This window comes from Candoia aspera, chromosome 3 (genome assembly GCF_035149785.1).
Source record: "Candoia aspera isolate rCanAsp1 chromosome 3, rCanAsp1.hap2, whole genome shotgun sequence".
Classification (NCBI taxonomy): domain Eukaryota; kingdom Metazoa; phylum Chordata; class Lepidosauria; order Squamata; family Boidae; genus Candoia; species Candoia aspera.
In genome coordinates this window covers 119884127-119904543 of record NC_086155.1, presented here as the reverse complement: position 1 = coordinate 119904543, position 20417 = coordinate 119884127, and the positions used below count along the sequence as shown (strand labels likewise).

The 20417-nt window shown below is 48.0% G+C and overlaps 1 protein-coding gene across 2 annotated transcripts; it reads right to left on the bottom strand.

Annotated features, from left to right (window-relative positions):
* Nucleotides 1–4541: 4541 nt before the first annotated feature.
* IRX2 (iroquois homeobox 2) lies at nucleotides 4542–17401 on the bottom strand. Of its 2 annotated transcripts, none has more exons than XM_063300196.1 (5): nucleotides 16657–17401; nucleotides 14607–15024; nucleotides 13112–13891; nucleotides 11966–12036; nucleotides 4542–5008 (listed from the first exon to the last, which is right to left on the bottom strand). In XM_063300196.1, exons 1-4 carry the CDS (start codon nucleotides 16897–16899, stop codon nucleotides 11993–11995), a joined length of 1485 nt encoding a protein of 494 aa, XP_063156266.1. In that variant the 5' UTR covers nucleotides 16900–17401; the 3' UTR covers nucleotides 4542–5008; nucleotides 11966–11992. The 2 variants fall into 2 exon arrangements, with proteins under 2 accessions (XP_063156266.1, XP_063156265.1); XM_063300195.1 differs by lacking the exon at nucleotides 4542–5008 and adding an exon at nucleotides 10413–10991.
* Nucleotides 17402–20417: the final 3016 nt, after the last annotated feature.

The window sequence follows — 20417 nt, the reverse complement described above, 5'->3', positions numbered from 1 at the left end:
AGAGTATTGGCTTTTGCTGGGCTCCAGGAATGGCTGCGATGCCAAGGGAACAGCCTAGTTCAGCCCCCCAGCTCAGGAGGCAGAGAGGGACGGAGGGTGAGAAAATCAAGCACAGGAGTTGTTGGAGATAATGGCATTCTAACAGGCTTGGGCAGACCTTGGACACAAGCAAGAGATGTTATCATCCAAGCCCAGCATTCCTCTTTGAAAAGGGGGGGGTTTGCAATTGTCTCCCCACCATCCCCTCCCTTTGCGTTTCTTCCTGGCTAATATTAACATTCCAGCCAGGGCTGCTAAACAGAATCTTAATTAGTGCTGATACTCTTGTGCAAGGGTTTCTCTTAACTAATGGCTGCTGTCAGGGTATCTTGCTTGTACTCTTCTTTGGGGGATATCGTATTCTGCTGCAAAGCATGACTGAAATGTAATGTGCATGCCGGGAAGAGAAGGAAGGAAGGGAAGGAGGGGGGCAGGGCAGAAGGAGAATGAAGATCCGCAAAGCTGGAGTAGCTTGCTTCCCCCACCTCACATCAGTGTCACCTGTCTCTTTCCTCAGAAGCCCAAAACACGCTGTTTAATCAAAGAACACCCACCCCTGCTTCCACCCACCTAAAAAAGATCCACCAGCAGGGCAGACAATCCAGTTGCCCATCAGCTACTGTATGAGGAGAACTTAACTTTCTTCACCTTTGGGGAGCCAAATGTTCTCTCCTGCCATGTCCACTGGGCTGGAAGGGAGCTTTTTCCTGGATTGTATTACCAGCACAGAATCCCCAAATACTTGCTAGGGAGCAAGCACAGGCTGGGATCCAATATTCTTGTGCATGTTGTTTCAAAGTGTTTGGTTCTAATTCATACAGTGATTTATAGCACCAACTGCCTAGCTAGATGACAGTGCTGAAGCCAACTGTTGGCTGATCTGCAAGAAGCGAAGCACTGTAGGATCTAGTTATTAGGCATATAGAGTGGTTCAGTTTGATTTCAGAAAAGTGCACATGGCAGTGTGAACAGAGCTCTTGTCTGGAACTCTTTAAAGCAGCTATAACTTTTCCCAAGCTGGAAGATCCCAGGAAAACAAAACTTTAAAAATTTGTAGATCAGAGCTATATTCTTTCTCCAAAGTACTGAATGCTACACACTGGATAGCTATATTTGTTAGTATTTGGATGGGAGGCCACCACAAAATCCCAGGGCTAAAAAGATATCCCAGGGGAGATGATAGCAAACCACTTCCATATTGTTGTCAAGAAAAACACATGATTGCAGCATCACCTGTAGCAAATTGCAATGCCACTAAACTGTCAACATGCCCATAGAGAAATCACCATGCAGAGCCTGCATCACACATCAGGACACAGATATGGAATGACAGCATTGGCATCAGTTGCAGCATTTCCATGATGGCATCATCATGCCCATTTCATCATTTCCCACCTTGCTCTTCTGGTGGATGCTGATGCATGGATATGTCCATGTCATCAATCAGAATCCAATTTGACTCAAGAAAGCTTTCACTTCCATGGCATCATGCAGCAATTGCTGTGAAGGTGTAATCTCCTCATTATTCAAGCTGCTTCATCACTAATAACTTAGAGTATCTTATGATATCATCCAACCATTGCTGTGATGATATAACAGTAACAAAGGCACACTTTATATGGCTACAGCTGTGGTGCGTGACAATACAAGATGCTATAAATCACTGGGCACTCTTACCTGTAACAGTACATTTCCTGAGGAAATGTGCTCTTGGTTTGCATTGTAGAGCATCCTAGGGTCTCACTGCTTTAGATCTCTTCAGTCTTGAAGTCACTAGAGATTAGATCCTAATCTCTGATGTTAATCTATGGAGAAAATAACACTAATCATCCTTCCTACCCTCAACTACTGGATCTGTCCTCCCCTACTGATGTCTCTAGTCCTGTTGAACTTCAGCTCCCATTACCTGTCTATCCAGCAGGGCCTCTCTTGGCTTGGCATTACAGGATTGGAAGTCCTATAATGAAGTCCTAGCCTTGGAATTTGGCCACAGGGATCTTTTGTGCCAGGCTGAGATCTTGTCCATGAGGGTGTCTGCAGAGGAGTCTGAAAGTCAAAATGGCAGCCACAGCTATGGGATCAAAGCCCCAGTCATGGCCACCATCTTGACTTTTTTGACCTCCTTGTGGACCTCCCTGCATTGGCCACTTTGTTTTTCAAGTCCATACATAACTTCAATCCCCTCCTAACCTGAAGTTAACGGGACTTCTTCCCAGCAGCCCGGGCTACTAATCCCTCCCTTTTCCAGCGACCAATGGGACCGAGCAGCCTCCACAAGGCATTGCCTAATGGTTATCAGTCCTTGCCGCAAGCCGCCGAGCACTTCCGCGGCCTTCTCCCCGCTCCGGCCGACCGGCGAACTTGCCTCTGTGGATCGCTGCCTCTTTTTTCGCCGTTTGATGTCCGCGGCGCGAAGAAAGGGGAGGCAAGCGCGGCCACCCTTCACCTTGAGAGGCACAGAAAGCTGAAGCCACTACAAAGGACTCGGCTTCTTGGCCTGGGATCCCGTTTCTCGGGAAAGGCTCCAGAACAAACAGCTCTTTGTCTACCCACCGGCCGTCTGCCACCACCCAGATTTTCAAAACAGGTAGATTAGATTTTGACGGTAAATATCATCCACGGCTGGAACTGGGAGAAAGAGAAAGGTGTAGAAAGGACAGAACACTTTTTCAAAATCCTGTCTTTCCCCCAGGTTGTTGAATTTGTCTATAGTTTAGATATCTGTCGTTCGACGTGATGCATTTATTTGGCCCGCCCAGAACAGGAAGAAAAGCGAAGTATAAAACTCCAGTGTTGGACAGCCGGGGACGAGATCTCCTGTGGCCGCTGTCGCTTAAGCCCCGCCCGCCCGCACGCCCTCTCGCAGTTAGCTCAACAACAGCGGCGGTTCAACAAAGAGGGTGGCTGACGTGGGAATACCGGGTGGAAGGTGAGGGTGGGGTGGGGGGGGGAGACATCAGGCGGGCGCCCGCGGCCATTTAATTGCTCCTTTTAAACCTGTTATTACGACGTTAACCGGCTAAGTATATATTGCTGCCCTTTATTGCCTGATGTGACAAATTAAAACATACTCTTCTGAAAAGCGGCATTCTTTGGTGGACGGAGAGGACGGGAAGGAAGAGCGCGGGGGTGGGGGGTAGAGCTGTCAGGCTGAATTTATGTCGGGGGGAGGGGGACTCTCATGTTGCGCTGCGAACCAAACCGTCTGCGATTTTGCTGCCATTACAATTGTGGAATTTCTCCAGCTACACTAAGTTTTCGGTCTGCCCCACCCACCGTCTTTCCATCCCGACATATTTTATTGCCTTTGATTCAATGTATACAGACTAATTGATTGCGAATATTGTACGCCTGTGATTTCAGCATACAAAGGCTTAAATCTCCTAAGAGCTGGGTTAATTAGTGTTGTTGAGCCTAAAGCTGCAAAGTGTGGATGCGCCTGGAAGTACGCACTTCAGAGAACCTGAAGGTCAGCCGCTCCAAAGTCTTCGTATGATCCTTAGCAGATCCTGGTTGGTTGATTTCTATATGAGGGAAACGGACCTCTTGAGGTCACTCCACGCTCAATCCTATTCAAGTGAAATGCGAGGATCTCAAACAATTATAAAATCAAGAAAGATCTTCATACTTGCTGGCAGAATTTATCCAGAACGCTAAACCATTACAAGTCTTGCCCGGTTGGTGGGCCTATTTGCCCATTAGGACGCATTAGTGGCAAACCAGGCCAGTTTGGTTTGCTATTTTTTTTTTTTTTTCAAATTAATGGGTTAACACTATGTGTTCAGGGTAGGCGGTCCAGTTAATCCAAATTGGAGACACGTTCATTAAAGAGTTTAGGATCCGGGTAGGAATAGTGAATGTCATTTTGTGGGAGGGGCTTCCCCTCCCCTCCCCTCTGGTGTCAGGCCGCCTGGTTTTTCTTCAGGAGCGTCGATTTTTTTTCAGCAGACTCACTAGTTACTCACCGAGTTAATGGTCTAAAGAATACACGTAAAAGGCACACAGTCCCTTTGCTTTATGAGGGAAGACACGTCAACAGAACGCAAAGATTTTTTAGTTCCTAAGTCCGAATCCTACGACTCTGAAACAGTGATTATAGGAATAATTGTGAGGGAACCCACCGCAAATAATCATTAAAGAAACATTTTCTGCCCTCCCAATATAACCGTGAATATATTAAGTTGCGTCTGAGAATCCCACGGATTCTCTGAAATGCACATGGTCCCTCTTCCTCCACCTGAACTTTGAAATTGTGTCACTTTGTGAATTTCCAAAACCCCCACTTCGAAAAAAGCCCCTGAAGAAAAGTGCCCTGCTTGATTCCAGTCCAAAACAAATTCCTACTTCTTCCGGGATAGTTCCTGGCCTGAGGGAATCTGCCCAATTCCTCAATTGTGTGTGTGTGTGTGTGTGTGTGTATTCTCCCCCATATATATGATGTTTGTTTATCTTGAAAAATGACTGGATTATTTCCCAAGTCGTATTCAACAGAGACATTCTTAAGGCAGCCAAGTAAGTCCAGCGGTGAGAAATGCTCTCTTTTTATCTCTTTCCTTCGTTTCCCTAGAGGGGGACCCAAGACAGTTTACCCGTGAGTCCAGAACGCTTTAAATGTCCCAGCCACCGCACCATTGCTTGGAAGAGTACAGTGCCTCCGAGGCAACCTGCCTATAGGATCGAGCTGGGCGTCAAAACTCGCCCTTCGTTCCTCCTCTCTCCCGTTTCTTCGGTGCCGGGTCGGGAACAGGAGCCGTGCCCGAAGCGGTCCAGCTGCAGTCAAAGGGGAGGCTCTGGATTCCCCGAGAGAAGGCGTGGGGGCGCGCGCGCTTCCTCCGAGGCACGGGCAGGAGCGTTGCTTTAGCCTCACCGTAGAGTTCTGCTGCGGCCTCCGCAGCTTCCTTGGAGCTCTTCCCTCCTCAGCAGCGGTCCGCTTAGCTGCCGTCCCTCCCCTTTCTAGCAATCTGGTTCTCTGGGAAGGGAGAAAGAAAGGCCCCGATGAAGTCTTGGCGAGGAGAGGGGAGAGGGGCGCTTCCCCCAGACCAGCCAGCCAGAATTGTCTGCCTAGAGGAGGCAAGGAAGGGAGCTGAGGACACTGCTGACATCCGAATGAAATCAACTCGGAGTCCATTACACTAGGGGATTAGCTAATTGCCAGATCAGAGAAACGAGGAAGAAAAATAAATAAATATGCCTTTAAGTAACCGAAAGTAATTATAACCCCATTGTTGACGCTAACGATTAATAATTGATCGGCTGTTCTACACAATGAAATGTCAGTTTACGCTCCTTTGAATGCACATATGGCTATTTCTTTTAGGGGAGGGGGGATCTGCCATTCCGGATCTTAAACATTTTACTTGGAAAAACAGCCGGTAAGAGAACCTTGGTTTCTGAATGCAAGAAGCTAAATATTCAGCTGGGTGCCCCTAAGGGAAGAACGGGCACATTTTATTACATTTCAGATACTGCTGATTTACAATACAAACTACTTACTTAATTACAGAATCAAAGCTCAGAACTCAAATTCAGTTCTATTATTATAATTACTATAACAATTGTATAGATTATTATCTTTCTTCTCTTAAGGGCGAGAAAGCGAAAACTCCCTATAGGAAATGATTTTAGAGTATCCTTTTGTCCCTCTGTTTGATGATTTAAGGCAGAGAGGCCGCCCATCATCTGAAAGTGGCAGGTGGCAGGTGGGCCCACCCTGAGCCACTCTTTGCTGTCAAGGAAGCGCAGGGAGTGATTATGGGCTCAAGTGGAATAAGCAGATCGCTAATGACACCGTTTTGGAAAACGTCTTCTTAGAGCCCACGACGTCCTGTCAGTCCCAGGTGGAGAATCCTGTCCCTTTTTGAGCGCAGGGATCGTGTGAATGGGGGGAAGAGGCAGGCCGACACTTGCACACAAGCCAGCCAGGGGCAGCAACGCTTTCGTGAAAAAAGTGCCGCCGACGGCAACGATTCAGCATCACAAACACCTTTCCGCGGAGCTGAGTTGCCTCCCTTTTCGAAAGCCGCTTTATCTCCGCACCTGCACTCCGGGGTGGGGGGAAAGGGGGGAGAGTCAAGCCACCGGCCACGTGTCTTGTCTCCAAAATTACAAAGGTCCATTGCTGCGATCTTCGGGGCATCACCCTCATCATGTGTATGGACACATTTTGTAAGTGCATTGGTCAGAGTCAGCAAGTCCTCTCGGAGTCTTTCCTGAAGCTGTCACAGTAAACTCAACAGGCTTACTCCCGGGTAAAAGTTCCTCAGCCTTAACCCTTCTTTCAGGGTTAATAAGCAATCAGAGCAGCTAATTAGATTTCGACCTCACTTTCTTCTGTCGTCCCAGTTACAGCTGTAAGTAACGTTTCGGATAAATTCGTTCAGCGCTTGTCCCGCTTCCAGGTCCGGACGGCCAAGAAAGTGCGGCATCCCCAAAAGTTTGTCTGCCTGCTTTATGGGAGGCTTAAGCTGGGCTGTCGAGAACCCACTCGACGCCTTTTAAGCCCCCCAGTGCTGCGGTCAGCGCTCTTTGGAAGGCGAGGTCAGAGCCCCGCACGAACGAAAGGCATCCTCTGAAATAACGGACACGATCCATTGCACACTTGTGGATTCCAATCTTGCCGGGAAATGAGCCTCGGCGTGTGCAGTTCTGCTTTCTCCTAAGTAAACGCTGCAGCCGGCCGGCGCGTTCGCGTGGAATCAACGAGGCCAGACCGACTGAGTCAACCAACCCGGGAGCAGCGCCGGCGAAGGGGATCGGTTGTACGACCCAGGAGAGGATGCAAAGCACATCGAGGGTTAGTGCAAGTGGGAGAGAAGCGCGCCGGCGGCTTCCAAAGCCGTCTATGGCAAGCAATCTTCGGCTGGGGGCTCAGTGGCAAGCAACCCGTGAAGCCTCCTGCCCCCGGCCCTCTAAACTTGTCTGGGGAGCTAAAACCTCCACCTCGCAGCGTTCCCGTCTTTTTAGAGCATAAGCACCAAAACAGCAAAGCGATCGCAATCTTACTTTTGACGGGGTGGGGAGGGGGACAGAAAGCCCCGCGGAGGAGGCCTCTTAACTGCCCTGCTCTCGCCCACTCCCGCTGTAGGCAAACAAGAGCGGGCAAGCTCCGTCCTTCCGACTGTTTCTTTCCTAGAAACAGGTTTTCTCTTACGGGCAACACACGTTGTTGACCTTTGAAGTCAGGGCAGAAAGAGAGCAGCGAAAATTGGAGGAGCCAAGGTTCCCCCCCTTTTTGGGGGGTGGGCAGTCAGCCCAGTTACTCTCCGCCTCGGGTTGGTGGAGGGAGGGAGAGAATGTAGCTACCGGACACTGAAACGCGCATTTCGTTAAAACTAGAGGCAGGGGTTTCTGCTAACCCAACAGAAACCGAAGGCAAAGAGAAATTGGGGGGGCTCTCGGGAAGACAGTCGGATGGTGAAAGGTTTGGGCCGTCGTCTGGGCATCATCAGGGCTGCAAAGCAGTGAGATATTACACTAACGGAATCGTTCTTTAACTCCTAAATGGCTTCCTCATTGGGGGCAGGGGGGGAGAAAAAAAGCGAAACCCAAAGAAGCCAACTATGAGAATTGCCACGCTGTCCTTTGGCATTTAAATTTTAATGTTATCGCTACTCCCTGTCTTCTTCGTCTCCGGTCCTTTTAAAAACTATGCAGTCTGTCTAATCAATAGAAGAAAAGATCCCTCGGAAAGTTCTCCTGCGCGTATTCTCGTTGAAAAGAGCCGGAAGAGAGACTTTGGGCGATCTACCGGAGGATTCCTGCGCTAAACCGTCACTAAATCGCATCAGATACACGCCAGGTTATGCGGCGCTAGTTCAGAACTGCCCGGTACTCATGGCCACACTAAATCGGAAATGGATTCCTCTGCTCTCAGAAGGAGCTTGCACTGCGGAACGTCCGCAGTGAGGATGAGAAGAGTTTCCATCACGGACCGTTCCGTGTTGATCATTCTTTCTCCGCTCCGAACCGGAGGTTACACCAAGCCGGCTAAATCCGACAGCGAAGAAGGAAGCATTTCTCAGCCAGTTGCCCCAAGTCTTTCAACTTTTCCTTTCAGAAAAAGATATCCCAGATCTAAATTCCAGCAGGGGATGAGTAAATTGCGGAGACCTGAGATAATTCGTGAGCATATAAACATCTAAGGAGAGTCGTTAGATTTCCTAATCTTTGCCGCAAAATGAATTTAAAAGAAAATAAAACCAAATGGAATGGGCATATTACCTGTAAAGAATTGGACTATAACAAGGCAGGGGAAAAGGCAAAAAGGCAGAAAAATTGAGGTGAGAGTACTATCTAAGTGATAGATCTTAGGAAAAAGTTTCTTTGTAATTGTTGCTAGACAAAAGGAAAAGAAAACACCCAATAATTATGAGTCTCAGCCTCCCCCCACCAACCCCCAATAATCTGACTAGGAAATCTGATTTGTATCCTAATTGCGGGGGGGGGGGGGGTTACAAAACCTTCCCTCAAGGTGTTTTAGCCTGGATTTTAAAAAAGAAAACACTACTGTGTTGTATTTAAATATGAAGTTATTTTAAAACATGTTGTCATTCCTAATAAGAAATCTGTTTTGCCAGCCACACAGTAATGCACAGGGCTGAGTGTTATTAAGTCAAACCTTATTGTGATCTGGTGTAGTAAAAGTATTAAGTTTCTGATAGCACCTTCTACCACTGAAATAAATTGGAGGGGTGCAAACCCTGTACAAACTTTTACATTAACCCAGTTAGAAGAAATGGGCACATTTCTGACTTCCATTTCAGCTGAGGAATTTCTCCTTAGGTTGGTACTGTACTGTTTCCTCCAGAGCAGTATGAAATATCATCTATTCTAAATTATTTCTAAAGTGCAAACAAACCCCCCCACCCCCTATAGAATAACAGGTGGGAAAAACCTACTGATAAAGCTCTAATTATCATTTGTGTCTGCAAATTGAGCAGTAAACAGTTATCACTAAGCTGGAATAACCTCTAGAAACAACCGTTAGCCTGAATAATTTCATTGGACATATTTAACTCCCTTACTAAAATCTAAAGACTTGTTTTAAAACACATTTATTTTGAAATCCATTTCATTTATATGTGTGGGAACTTCAGCTAAAGAAAGGAGTCCTTTTTTAAGTAAAGAAGATGGTTCCACGTCCAACTGTGAATTTGTCAACTTGCCCCAACAGAGACCCATCTTTTGGTTAAGCTGTTCTAAACACCAAGGGAACAACGACCTGCAAATACTTAATATGTCTCTAACTTTCTTGTAGCTGCAGCTTTTCCCTCCCTCCATGGCTCCCCTTTCCCTTTCTCTCTCTCTCTCACACACACACCCCACATTCTTTATCCAGTTAGCATTCCCTTGGCTGAAGTCTGAAGTATCTGAGATCACTTTCAAATGCCCTTTCTAACAAGCCCCTGAGCCAGAGGCCACTAATTTTCAGTGAACAAAAAGCCACTGGAGAGAGTCCCGTTTGTCAATATCAACTGTTCCAGCCATTTCCCATCTTCAGACACATCGGCCTATCTGAGCTGGCAGATGTTTAGACAAGATTTTATAAATGGTTCAATATCAGCCTGTAATGAACCCCAACTGACCATTCCAAAGCAGCTAAAAGCATCCAGGATCTCTCCTGCTGGGATCTAATAATGCTCTCACGCCGGAACATTATTAATCATGGAATAAAATAGATGAGCCTCTTGAAAAATAAGTGTATGATTGATTAAAGGGCAGTCTAAGAAGCTATTATTCTTGTTTCATAACCGTAAGTTATATTCACTCAATTTATCTTTGGGAAAGAAAATAAATGGTTGTTTGTCTCTTTATTGAAATTTTATTATATGGGAATTCTCATTATTTGCTGGGGGTGGGAAAAACAGTTACTGTTGAATTTCTTCTTCTCCCCCACCCCCTTTTTTTTTTAAAGCCCAAGATAGATCTCTTAGGTGATTAGTGCACTATAGAAATGAGTAGAAAGCAATTGAAATGGGGGAGAATCTTTTTTACTGGGAGAGTTCCTTAGAGTGTTCTCTACTTTTTGATTAAAAAATAAGTGCATTTGCTTAAAATGTGGGTTAAAACAGCATTTTGAATGAAAAAGGTTGGTTATTTCTATATGTGTATGTTATAATATGTCCATAAATTGATTAAATTTGAAGGCTTTTATTTTCCTAACAGTTTAAGTTTAGCTAGGTTTTATTTAGCCACGTTACTACATAAATTCAAAAGATATATCAGTAATATTTTGCAAATTATCATAATTATATATGCATATTTATAACCAGTAAAACTGAATAAAAAGGCAGTACCTTGTTGTAGACTAATCTGTTTTATTTACAATTATAGATATAAATTAGTAAAGAATTCTCATTAAACAACAAGGGATTGTATAACCATCAGTGTTTCAAATAAAAACCAGGCATAATTTATTTACAAAAGACTTGGGATTCCATTGCAATACAACTTGCATAAATTACTAGAAGCTTTTATATCATTACAAAAATAAATATCAAATATGTTTTTGTTTTGTAAGTACTTGCAGTTTCCTTAATCCCTACTGTATGTATCTTTTACAAAGAGTTTGTACAATAAATCCTATCACACCTACAGAATATAGATATATAGAGATATATATGTATATACCGTGGCAATGAAGTGATCAAGTCAAGATATCCTGAGAAAAAACAGATTTCCTTTTTTTTGTTTTTCTTTTCCTTTTTTAATCACACATACATTAGGGAAACTAGACTATACCAGCAAACTCACATTAATGTCCAACAAAATTCTGGTTCAATAATTAGAGACAGTCTGTAGATCTAAGAGTGCTCTGTGGTCTTCTTTTATACAGTGGCACAAGATGTGATCCAGATTTAGAGTTTTGTTAGAGTTACAGATAGAGATAGATAGATTAGCTTGGGGAGAGATGATGGCTTGTTGACTTTTCTCAAAGCAATTGTGACACCTACCTGTGGACCAAGGAAAACACCAGATCATCCTCAATCTTTCATTTACACAGAATGTGTTAAAATTGGCAGCAAAGTGCAAAGGTTATTCTCCTTCCTTGCCTGACTGGGATAGGAGTGGGGTTTTGTTGTTTTCAGAGAGTAGAGAATATTTGATCATAAGTTTGGTTTTTTTAGAAAAAAATAACTGCAGCAGCTTCTTGGAAATAAATGGAGAATGAGCCAAGGTAATGAATGCAGATACTCTTTGGAACCTGGCCAAGATTCATCTCATTGTCTGTCTCTGCTATTTGAAATGTATATGAGCACACCAAATAAATTAAGTTCTTATTCTGATGCACAGTTCTTTAAATTTAAGGTCTATGTAGATACCTTATTGTACAGCCGCCCAGAATCAATTGGAGTCAGGCGGTGCCTAAACTGAATTAAATAAATAAATACAAATAAGTGGGAAGTTCTCCATTTCCTACTAGGCAATATACCAACAACAACAACAATTTTAAAAAAACAATTGGGGTCTTGCATCTGTTATTTTACATGCTTACTTCAAATAGTTGAAGGGGACAACGAGATTAATTCTGGCTGGATTGCAAAGCAAACATGATTGTCTCTTCCCACCACACCATTCATTTCAGTGAGGTGTTGTGCAAAATAACTGCCCACTCCATTGTATCTTTAATTTGAAAATAACCTATAAAAAGTTTAATTCAAATATCCATTCAAAATGGACCATTTTATATGAAAATGATGGGCATATAAAACAGCTGAACAGTTTTCTGCAAAGTACACAAAAAGGGTAAAAATGCAGTTGGCAGTTCTTAGTAATTATACTCTTTGGTAATGGAACAAGAAATTAACATTAAGCCAATTTACAGGCTGGGCAATATGTCTTAGGAACTGATGCCAAATGAGCCTCCTAACTAGTGTATCAGAATAAAAAGCAAAAAAGAAAAGAAAAAGAGATGGGTCTCACTTACTTGCCTGGCTGCTGTGTGATTGCCCTTCTATAGGTATGGTTGTACTCCTACTGTGCACATTTCAGTGGGGTCTGTCAAAATAGAAGCGTCAGTTAGTCACAGGACACAGCTGGCTAACTAGATTATTCACTCTGGGCATGGCTAGCCCCTTCTTGCACAAAAGCCCAGAGCTGGGTGTTTGGAAGGCCTGCCCCTGCAGCCCCATTTTTCAGCTGATGGAGATTTAAGGGGAGGGGTACAATTGCTCTTTGGAAGACCACCTTTCATAAGGGTCTCCTGTTTAAATCTGAGTTAGCTCCTAAGAGTTCTTGAGAGTGACAGCTCACCTTTAGATGAGGCTGACTGTTCAAGCCGCAATCCTGTGCGTTCCTACTTGAATAACCCACTGTGACATACTTCTGAGTAAATATTTAGGGAAGAGTCCCATGCACACTTTCCTACAGAGAATTTAGTCACTTACAGACTGTTAAAACTTCTGCTTGTTTCAGAAGGTGATAATGATGAGTGTTATTGCTACTGTACTGCTACTACTACAATTACCACTATTATCATTTTCTCCAGAAACTGAGATTACCATTTAGGAATATTAAATGTAATGCATTTGCCAAACTAGTGTTCTATATGTGTATCTTTCCACCTCTCAGGTATAAGAATTCATAACATCCTTTTAAAAACTAGTTTCAACATTGCTTTGAGCTAAAGTTTTAACAATTTAGACCACAGGTTTTGTTTGTTTGTTGTGTTTTTTGCTTTGTCAATCTACTCTCACTAATTTTGGAAAGATATATTTGCATTTCCTTCCTACTGGAAGGAAAATCCTCGTTGCTTCGGTAAAAGTTGCTTCTAGCATAAGCTTGACTAGGATTGCAGCCAGGGACAAGGCTTGGTTAAAACTAATCGAAGGCCAGGCCATCTCAGTGAGTTGAAGCCGCGGACCTGCCTTCTTGCTTTGCCTTCTCAAGCAGTCGAAAGGCCGCTCGCTGCCACCCGCCCCATCGCGAGACAGTCTACTTCCCCTCCTCCTCCGGTCTTACGGGGCGACCTCGTGGGCTGGTCGGGAAGGTCGCCTGCCTTTCCCCCTGCTTAAGGTAGACTAAATGGCTTTTCTATCCTCGGAGGCAAAACGAGAAGCAAAGAGTCACCTACCTTTCTTGATGTCTGAACTGTGGGGCTTGTAATGCTGTTCGAGGTGGCCAGCGATGGTTTTCAGCGAGTTTTCCGAGCTCGCCTTCAGAGCCGAGCTGCCGCCGCCGCCGCCAGTTAAGACGGCTTGGCTGAGTCCCTCGTTGGAGGCCACGGCGGCCGAGTTGTACCTCAAGATGCCCTGTCCCTGGAGGGCGTTGAAGTTCCCGTAGTTTGTGTAGTTGCTATAAAAAGGCGATGTGTAATAAATATGCCTCCCCAAGAGCGAAGAAGGCGAGTAGGCAGCGTTGTGTGGGGCGGAAGGCGGCGGGCCCGAGGGCGGGCAGCTCTGGCCCAGGCTGTGGGGGTGCGGGGGAGGCGGGTGTGGCGGGTGTTTAAGGTCCGAGGTGGCGATTTCCGCCAGTGACCAAAGCTTGGGCTTGCTGGCTTGCGTAGTCTGGGAGGCCACCGAGGGGGGGATCCGGGCGCCCAGAGCAGCTTTGGCGGCGTTCCTGGCGGAATCCTGGCCGTGCGGATGGCCCAGGAGAGGGGCTTCTACCCCGGTGAGAGGAGAGGAGGTGACGGGCTTGGGGGGGAGGCCTCTGCCCGCCTCGTCGTCTTCGTCGTCCTCCTCCTCGTCGTCGACGTCGTCCTCGTCGTCGTCCTCCTCGATCTCCTCGTACTTGTCCTTACATTCCGAGCCTGACTCGCAGAGCGGGTCCCCCACCCTGCACGGGGCCTTCTCCCCGTCCGATTCAGCCGAGCAGGAGTGGTCGGTGAGGGAATCCACCTGCAAGCTGATCCCTGAAGCAAAGAACCAGAGAAGCTGTCAAGGCAGGCAAGCAGGCGATGGGATCAGCGGCCCCCTCCGACCGCCTCCAGGAACCCCGCTCCTCCGCCCACCTTCAGGAAGCTCCTCCGAATCCGAAGCTCGGATTACCCGCCTAGCGTTCGCGGCTCCCTGCCTCTCTCTCCCTTCTAGGCTCAGCAGGCCTTCAGGGATCCCACCCTCTCCAAGGCCCCAGGCCTTTTGCCCGACTCTGGCTTCAAGGGGATGACGCGGTTCATCAGGCCGGTTCTTTGTCGGGGATAGCCCTGTGGAGCGGCCTCCTCCGGGTTTCCCTCTTCTCGCCACCTTTCTTACAAGGCCAACCTCTCCTGCAGCCTGCGGAGTCTGTACCCCTGAAGTCCTTGAAAAGGCAGCGTAGGAACATCAGCATCGCTGCCGTTATTCCTCCTGCTCCTCTACCTACTTTAGTAAACGAGGCCCTGCCAGTGGGAGAGCGCTACACCACAGAAACTTCCGCTTAGGGCTGCGCGGCAAAGCATGGGGGTCTCCGCTAGACTGGGAAGGCTGAAGGCCGTCAGGAAGAGACAGCCGCCGAGAAGCTCTCGCTCGTCTCGCTCCAAGGCTGCCTTGGCTTTTCTTGAACTCAGAGTGGAATAGGCCAGAAACAGGCTGCCCGCCGCAGGCGCCTTCTCCCCCCCCCCCCCCCCCGGACCCCGGTCCAACTCTCACCTTCGTCCTCCGCCGACGTTTCGTTGCTGTCCCGCCCTTTGTCCGAGCTCGCCTCCTCTTTGCTCCTGATCCCGCCGCCCTCCCCTTCCAGGTCCTCGTCCTCGTCCTCGCTCTTGTTGCGGGGCGCCCAGGTCATCTTGTTCTCCTTCTTGAGCCTCCTGCGGGCGTTGGCGAACCAGGTGGAGACCTGCGTGAGGGTCATCTTGGTGATGATGGCCAGCATGATCTTCTCGCCTTTAGTCGGGTAGGGGTTCTTGCGGTGCTCCTGCAGCCAGGCCTTCAGCGTGGCCGTGGCGTCTCGCGTGGCGTTCTTCCGGTAGGCCGGGTCATTTAGCTGATAGGGGTAGGCTGGGCTGCCGTAGGGATGGTAACTGATGGCCCCGCTCATGCCCGTCGTGTGGGCGTCGTAAGGGGAGCCCTGCCAAACGTCAAAGCAAAGTGGTTACTCAGCTATTTCTCCAGCTGGGGGTCAGCACCAATATATTATTCTTATATAAGCGAACAGAACAGAATATAATATAATATATAATATAAAATTATTTATTTACTGGAACGCTGTTACGTATTTCCCTTTTTAAAAATAGCCCGGGTGATATTGGAATCAGATTCCTTTCGCCCCCTGGAAAAACTGCTGACGTTTTCATTTAGTAGTTTCAATTTATTCAACGTATTTATTTTCCTCTCTAAGGGCCTCTTTCTACTTTTTCCTTCCATGTCTACATGAGATGGCTACGATATTTTCCCTCTTGCTATTAGGTGGAGGGAGGGAGAGATAGGAAGAGAGACACAACAACCCCCCCCCCCCCTTAGAAATTCAGTCCGCTAATGCATTGCAAATCCAATTTGCAAACCAGAAGATATGCACCGTTTCGAATTGGTCAAATGCGATATAATTAGCATTTTAATTCACCCTTTAAATGTTTAAATTACGCTGATTTAAAGTCTGCATAATAGGAGAGTATGGAAAAGGGGAAAAAATTAGTGGAGCAACTTGATAAGTTTTATAGCCGGTCCAGGAAAGAAAGCTACAATGTGCTCCAAATCTACCTAATGCTCTTAAATAACCCATGGAGAGAGGAAAAAAAAGAAGACTTGGCAACTTCACGGGTGCTTTTCTTCTGCCACGAGAAAGTCAAACAGAGGAGCGTTTGAAATGGGGCTCTCATTATCCTAAATAAAGATCGCCGGGCTGGGAGAAAAGGCGAAGGTTATGGGAGAGAGGGAGGGAGGGAGAGAGGGAGGGGGACTCCAGCCAAAGAGGCTGATCTGATATCTCATGTGTAGAGAAAGAAAACGAACCCTTCGCCCCACTTTCCCAGGACCAATTGGCTCTGTTATCTTTAATCCTTCAGCGGTTTGCAATAGATACAAAACACGCACGAACGCCGACATTAACACGCTTTGCAGGAATCGGGAAGTAGTGGACATCTGCCCGAAGCTGCGTGAAAAGAACTCAGAGCGCACGGACACACGGACACACATACAGACACACACGCGCGCTCGGCTTGGACTCAATTTGAATCAGTGGAACGTCGGCACCATAAATTACACAGTCAGAGATAAAAGTGAACGAAGAGAGAAGAAAATAACAGGAAAATAAACAAGAAAAAAAAAGCTTAAGACAAAAATAGGGAAGACATAAAGTAGAAAGGAAAGTGAGAAAGCAGAATGGAAAGAGAAAGGAAAGAATAAACAGAAAAGGGAAGAGGAAATTAAAAAAGACGAATAGAAAGGGGAAAGAAAAGAAGAAAGAAACAAAGAAAGAAAAAGTAGAAAAGCAGTGAAAGATGGAACAACCGAAGAAGAAAACAGAAAGCTTCCAGAAAGAGAAAGCCAATGAGTAGAAGACAGCTGCTCCCGCCTTTCCTCCGTTCACACGGTGAGCTTAACGCGAGGTACATTCACACGATCCCCCAGCCTAACCCAGATGGTCTCGGAGATGCGAGTGGGGGGAGCGATGAATGAGGAGGAGGAGGAGGAAGATGGAGGAGGCGGCGATGGTGAAGGATGGCGCCGAGGCGGGTCGCTCGCTCGCTCGTCAGTTACCCACCATGTAGGAGGGGAATCCCGTGGCCGGGTCGGTGGAGTACTGGAGCGGGCTGCTGAAGCCGGTGGCTGCCGCTTGGGCAGTGAACGCCGCGGATCCGGGATAAGGGCTGAACGCCGAGCCCGAAGATGATCTGGCCAGCTCTTCGCTCCTGGGCGCCGCCAGCGCCGACGCCCCGTAAGCTGGGCAAGAGTAGAGCGCCAGCGAGCCCGGGGGCTGGTAGAGGTAGCCCTGAGGGTAGGACATAGCTGGCCGGCCGACTGGCAGCGGGCGGGCAAAAGGAACGGAAGCGGGGGCCTGGACTGAGCCGGGCGGAGAGGAGGACGGCTGGCGCTTCAGCGGCTAGTCTGCCGCCGCCGCCGCCGCCGAGCACTCCGGCCGCGGAGGAGCTCACAGCGTCCGCTCCATAGGCAGGAGGAGCCGGAGCCAAAAGGAGAGCCTAGCGCGAGGCGGAGGAAAGCCGCTCGCTCTTTCTGGGCGCGCGCGCGCGCGCTCTTTCTCCTTCTCCTCCTTTCCCACGCAGAAGTCACCCGCTGCTGCAGGAGGAGGAGGCGGCGGCGGCGGACATCTGGGCAAGAGAAGCGCGCGGGAAGAAAGAGAAGAGGAAGAGGAGGCGTCTCCCCAAACCCCGGCAGGGAAGAGGTCAAAAATAAGAGAGAGCGGGAGGAAAAACCAGCCTCGACCGGGCTGCACCGTGTAAGCAGTCTCAGCTGGCTCCGCAATTCTTCCCTCCCTCCCGCGCTCGCAGCCCGCCAGTAAGGCAAGGCGAGCGTTCCCCCCCAGCGCCTGCGACAAGTCTTGGATTTTGGAGCAGGCATAGGAGCTTGGGAAGGCGAGGAGTTTGTGGGGAAAGGAGTTTCGGAGGGACATTGGCAAGGCGAGCTGTCCGTCACGGCGACTCATCTGCATATGCGGGAAGACACGCCCCTCGCCCAGCTCCTTCCCAGATGGAACCAAGAAAAGAAGGAAGGACTTGGGCGGGACTCTGGGAAAACAAAATAAAATAAAATCCCGCCCCCCTCGGCGCTGCGGCTCAGAGAAAATCGCGCGCGGTGGCTTGAGGCCCAGCGGTGGAGCGCAGCGGCTGCAACTGAAGAAGCTGGCCGGACGCCGAGCCACGAAATGCATTCTTGTCTTCCTCTCTCCACCCCCTCTGTCCCCCCTCCCAGCCCGGGAGGTTATATAGCGTCGCGTAGTTTCAGAGCTGCCCGCAGGGGAGGCAGGAGGCGTAAGGGAAGGGGAGAAGGCCGGCCTGCCAGCCCGCCACCAAACTAAAAGCATTCCCCATTGGCACGAGGCTGATGCTTTGACAATTGACAAGTGTCTTCGTTCCATTGAGGACCAGCCCCGATGGAGGCCTGCAACGGACCTCGCCGTCATAATAAAGGAAGAGAGACTTGAAATCGGGCTGGGCTGGGCTGGGCTGGGCTGGGCAGGTGGGGACTCCGCTGCAGTCCGAGAGACTTGCTTGCAATGAAATACCTTTCGATCCCGGTAAAGCAAAAGAAGTATTTGGGACGCGCTTGGCAGGCTGCAGTCCTAAACCCAACGGCAGCTTGAACCTAAGCTTCTTGTCTCGATCATGTAAGCTGAGTGGGAACGTGTTCCCACCGGGACTGCGTAAAGTCGGGTCAAATTCTAGGTATACGGCAAGAAAACAGCACGCAACTCCCGTTTGGATGACTAGGACACGAGCTTAGGGTCGGGTCACGAAATCTAAACAAGAGCAGCAGAAGCTGTGTCTGGGACAAAAGGGCGACAATTAATTTGAGTTTCACGGGGCAAAGGGCAAGCTAAAGGCAATGAAGTTGCAGGAAGCAGCCCCTATTACAGTGAAAAGAGAAGGGTGTGTGCAATTAATCCATAGGCACTTTCCATTGGGTTAGTATCTCAGGTAGTTCTTCCAAAACCGCGCCCCCCTCCAACGAAATTCTGCCAACCCTTCGATTAGGATCTTGATACTTTGTGGTGGAAAAGGAACTCCGTCGGCTTCTATTTTACTAGGGTCACTGGCCTGGAGGAACTTTCTCATGCTGGAAAAAATCTATGTGATCGCTGAGGGTCGACACCGATTTGATGGCACATAATCATCACCAATGACCTGCAGAAACCGGATGAATTGTGTGTGTGTGTGTGTGTGTGTGATTCATTTTGCGGGCTCCTTCGCGATTCGGCGGCTGTCGTGGTCTATTCAGTGGGGTGGGTGAAGGGAAGTTGAGACACGTGGTGGTCTTTCTTTCCATCTACCCCGTTTTCCTTGCGTGGTGGCTGTCCACATTCCACCCAGACTGGCTTTAAAGGCAAAGGCTCCTAACTCGGGTGCCCTCCTTACGGCCTGCCACACTTAAGCAGCCCTCGAGGCATTGCCATGGATTGCCGGGTAACAGTGTAAATCTACTCGCGTTCCTCAATGATTCTGCACAGGCACAACGTGGGCATCTCGATGGGGTGTCTTTCTGTCAACTTACTCAACTCAGGAAAAGATCTAAAGAACACCACACAACGCCGTCTGGTAGCCTAAGCTGTTCGGAAGCAACACTTTGCTCTCGTCATCCGGCAGATGGCGGGGAGGGTGACCTGAGGTTTCAGTGGAAAAAAAACCCCAAACTTAGAAGTGATAGGTGGATTTACAAATTGTGGCTGAAACTTCCCTCGAGTCTGATCGATTACCGAGTGGGGCAAATCGAATCCGTGCACTTGGGGGATTGGAGCTAAAGTCGAGTGACTGGAGCTTGGTGCGATGTGGACTTCCCAGCAATCTGGCTTCTAGCCTCCTTGGAACCCAGTGCCAAGCACTTTCTATCTCTTTGCACAAAAGCCAGTAATTTGGCTTGAAATCCTCCGCCCATCGTTCTTTCTCTTCGCCCCACACCCTTACATTTGGCTGCTGGGAGATCATCATTCTCACTTCCCTTTTTCTGACAATGCAGTGATCAGGCAGTTAAGTTCGCCCGCACATAAAACTGGTAACTTGACGTCTATCTATATTTTAAATTTTAATAGCAAATAACCAATACTGGCAGATGAATTTAGACTAAACGTGAAGCATAGCTCACAACAAACTTTCCCTCCTTTCCTAGGACGCCTGCGATTTGAACGCGCTGTGAAATTAAGCGAGCCGCTTACCTGTCGATAAAAACGTTTAGGACCGAAAAGTCAAACGGCTGTCTTCGCCACGAGTGTGGCCTCTACCTGTAAGACCCCTACCCCAACTGCCCCGAAGATTCTCTTTATTCTCGATGCCCTTGGCAGGTCGGGACGGCAAAATTAATTGGGACCTCCACAAAGCTTTCCGTTTCTTTTCCATGCTAAGCAAAATGGAATGAGCCCGGAGGTTCCCTTCCCCGCCCGCTTCTTTTATGTTCATTTCTGACACTTCGGAGAGGTGGTGTTTTCCAAACGTTCTCCTTGAAATCTCGAATAGGAATCAACTTTCTAATGGGAAATGGGCTACACAGAGGAACGTCCTTGTCCCCACACCCTCTTTTAAAATTACCGAATATGATAATTAGAATCAAATGCAGTTGGGCGAGGGTGAGATGCAATTGTCTTCGTCGTCACCCTGGCCACCGGCCCAAAGTCCTTCACATAGAATGGCTTTCCCGGCCGCCTTGCTTCCTCGGGTGTGTTGGACTATCATTCCCATCATTCCTGTTCCCCCTGGGTGTAGGTGCAAGATGGGAATTAAATTATGATAGAACATGCGCGCGTGTGGGGCTGGGAGAAGGTTACTGAGGGTGTATTTAAGAGTTGGTTCCAGCGAT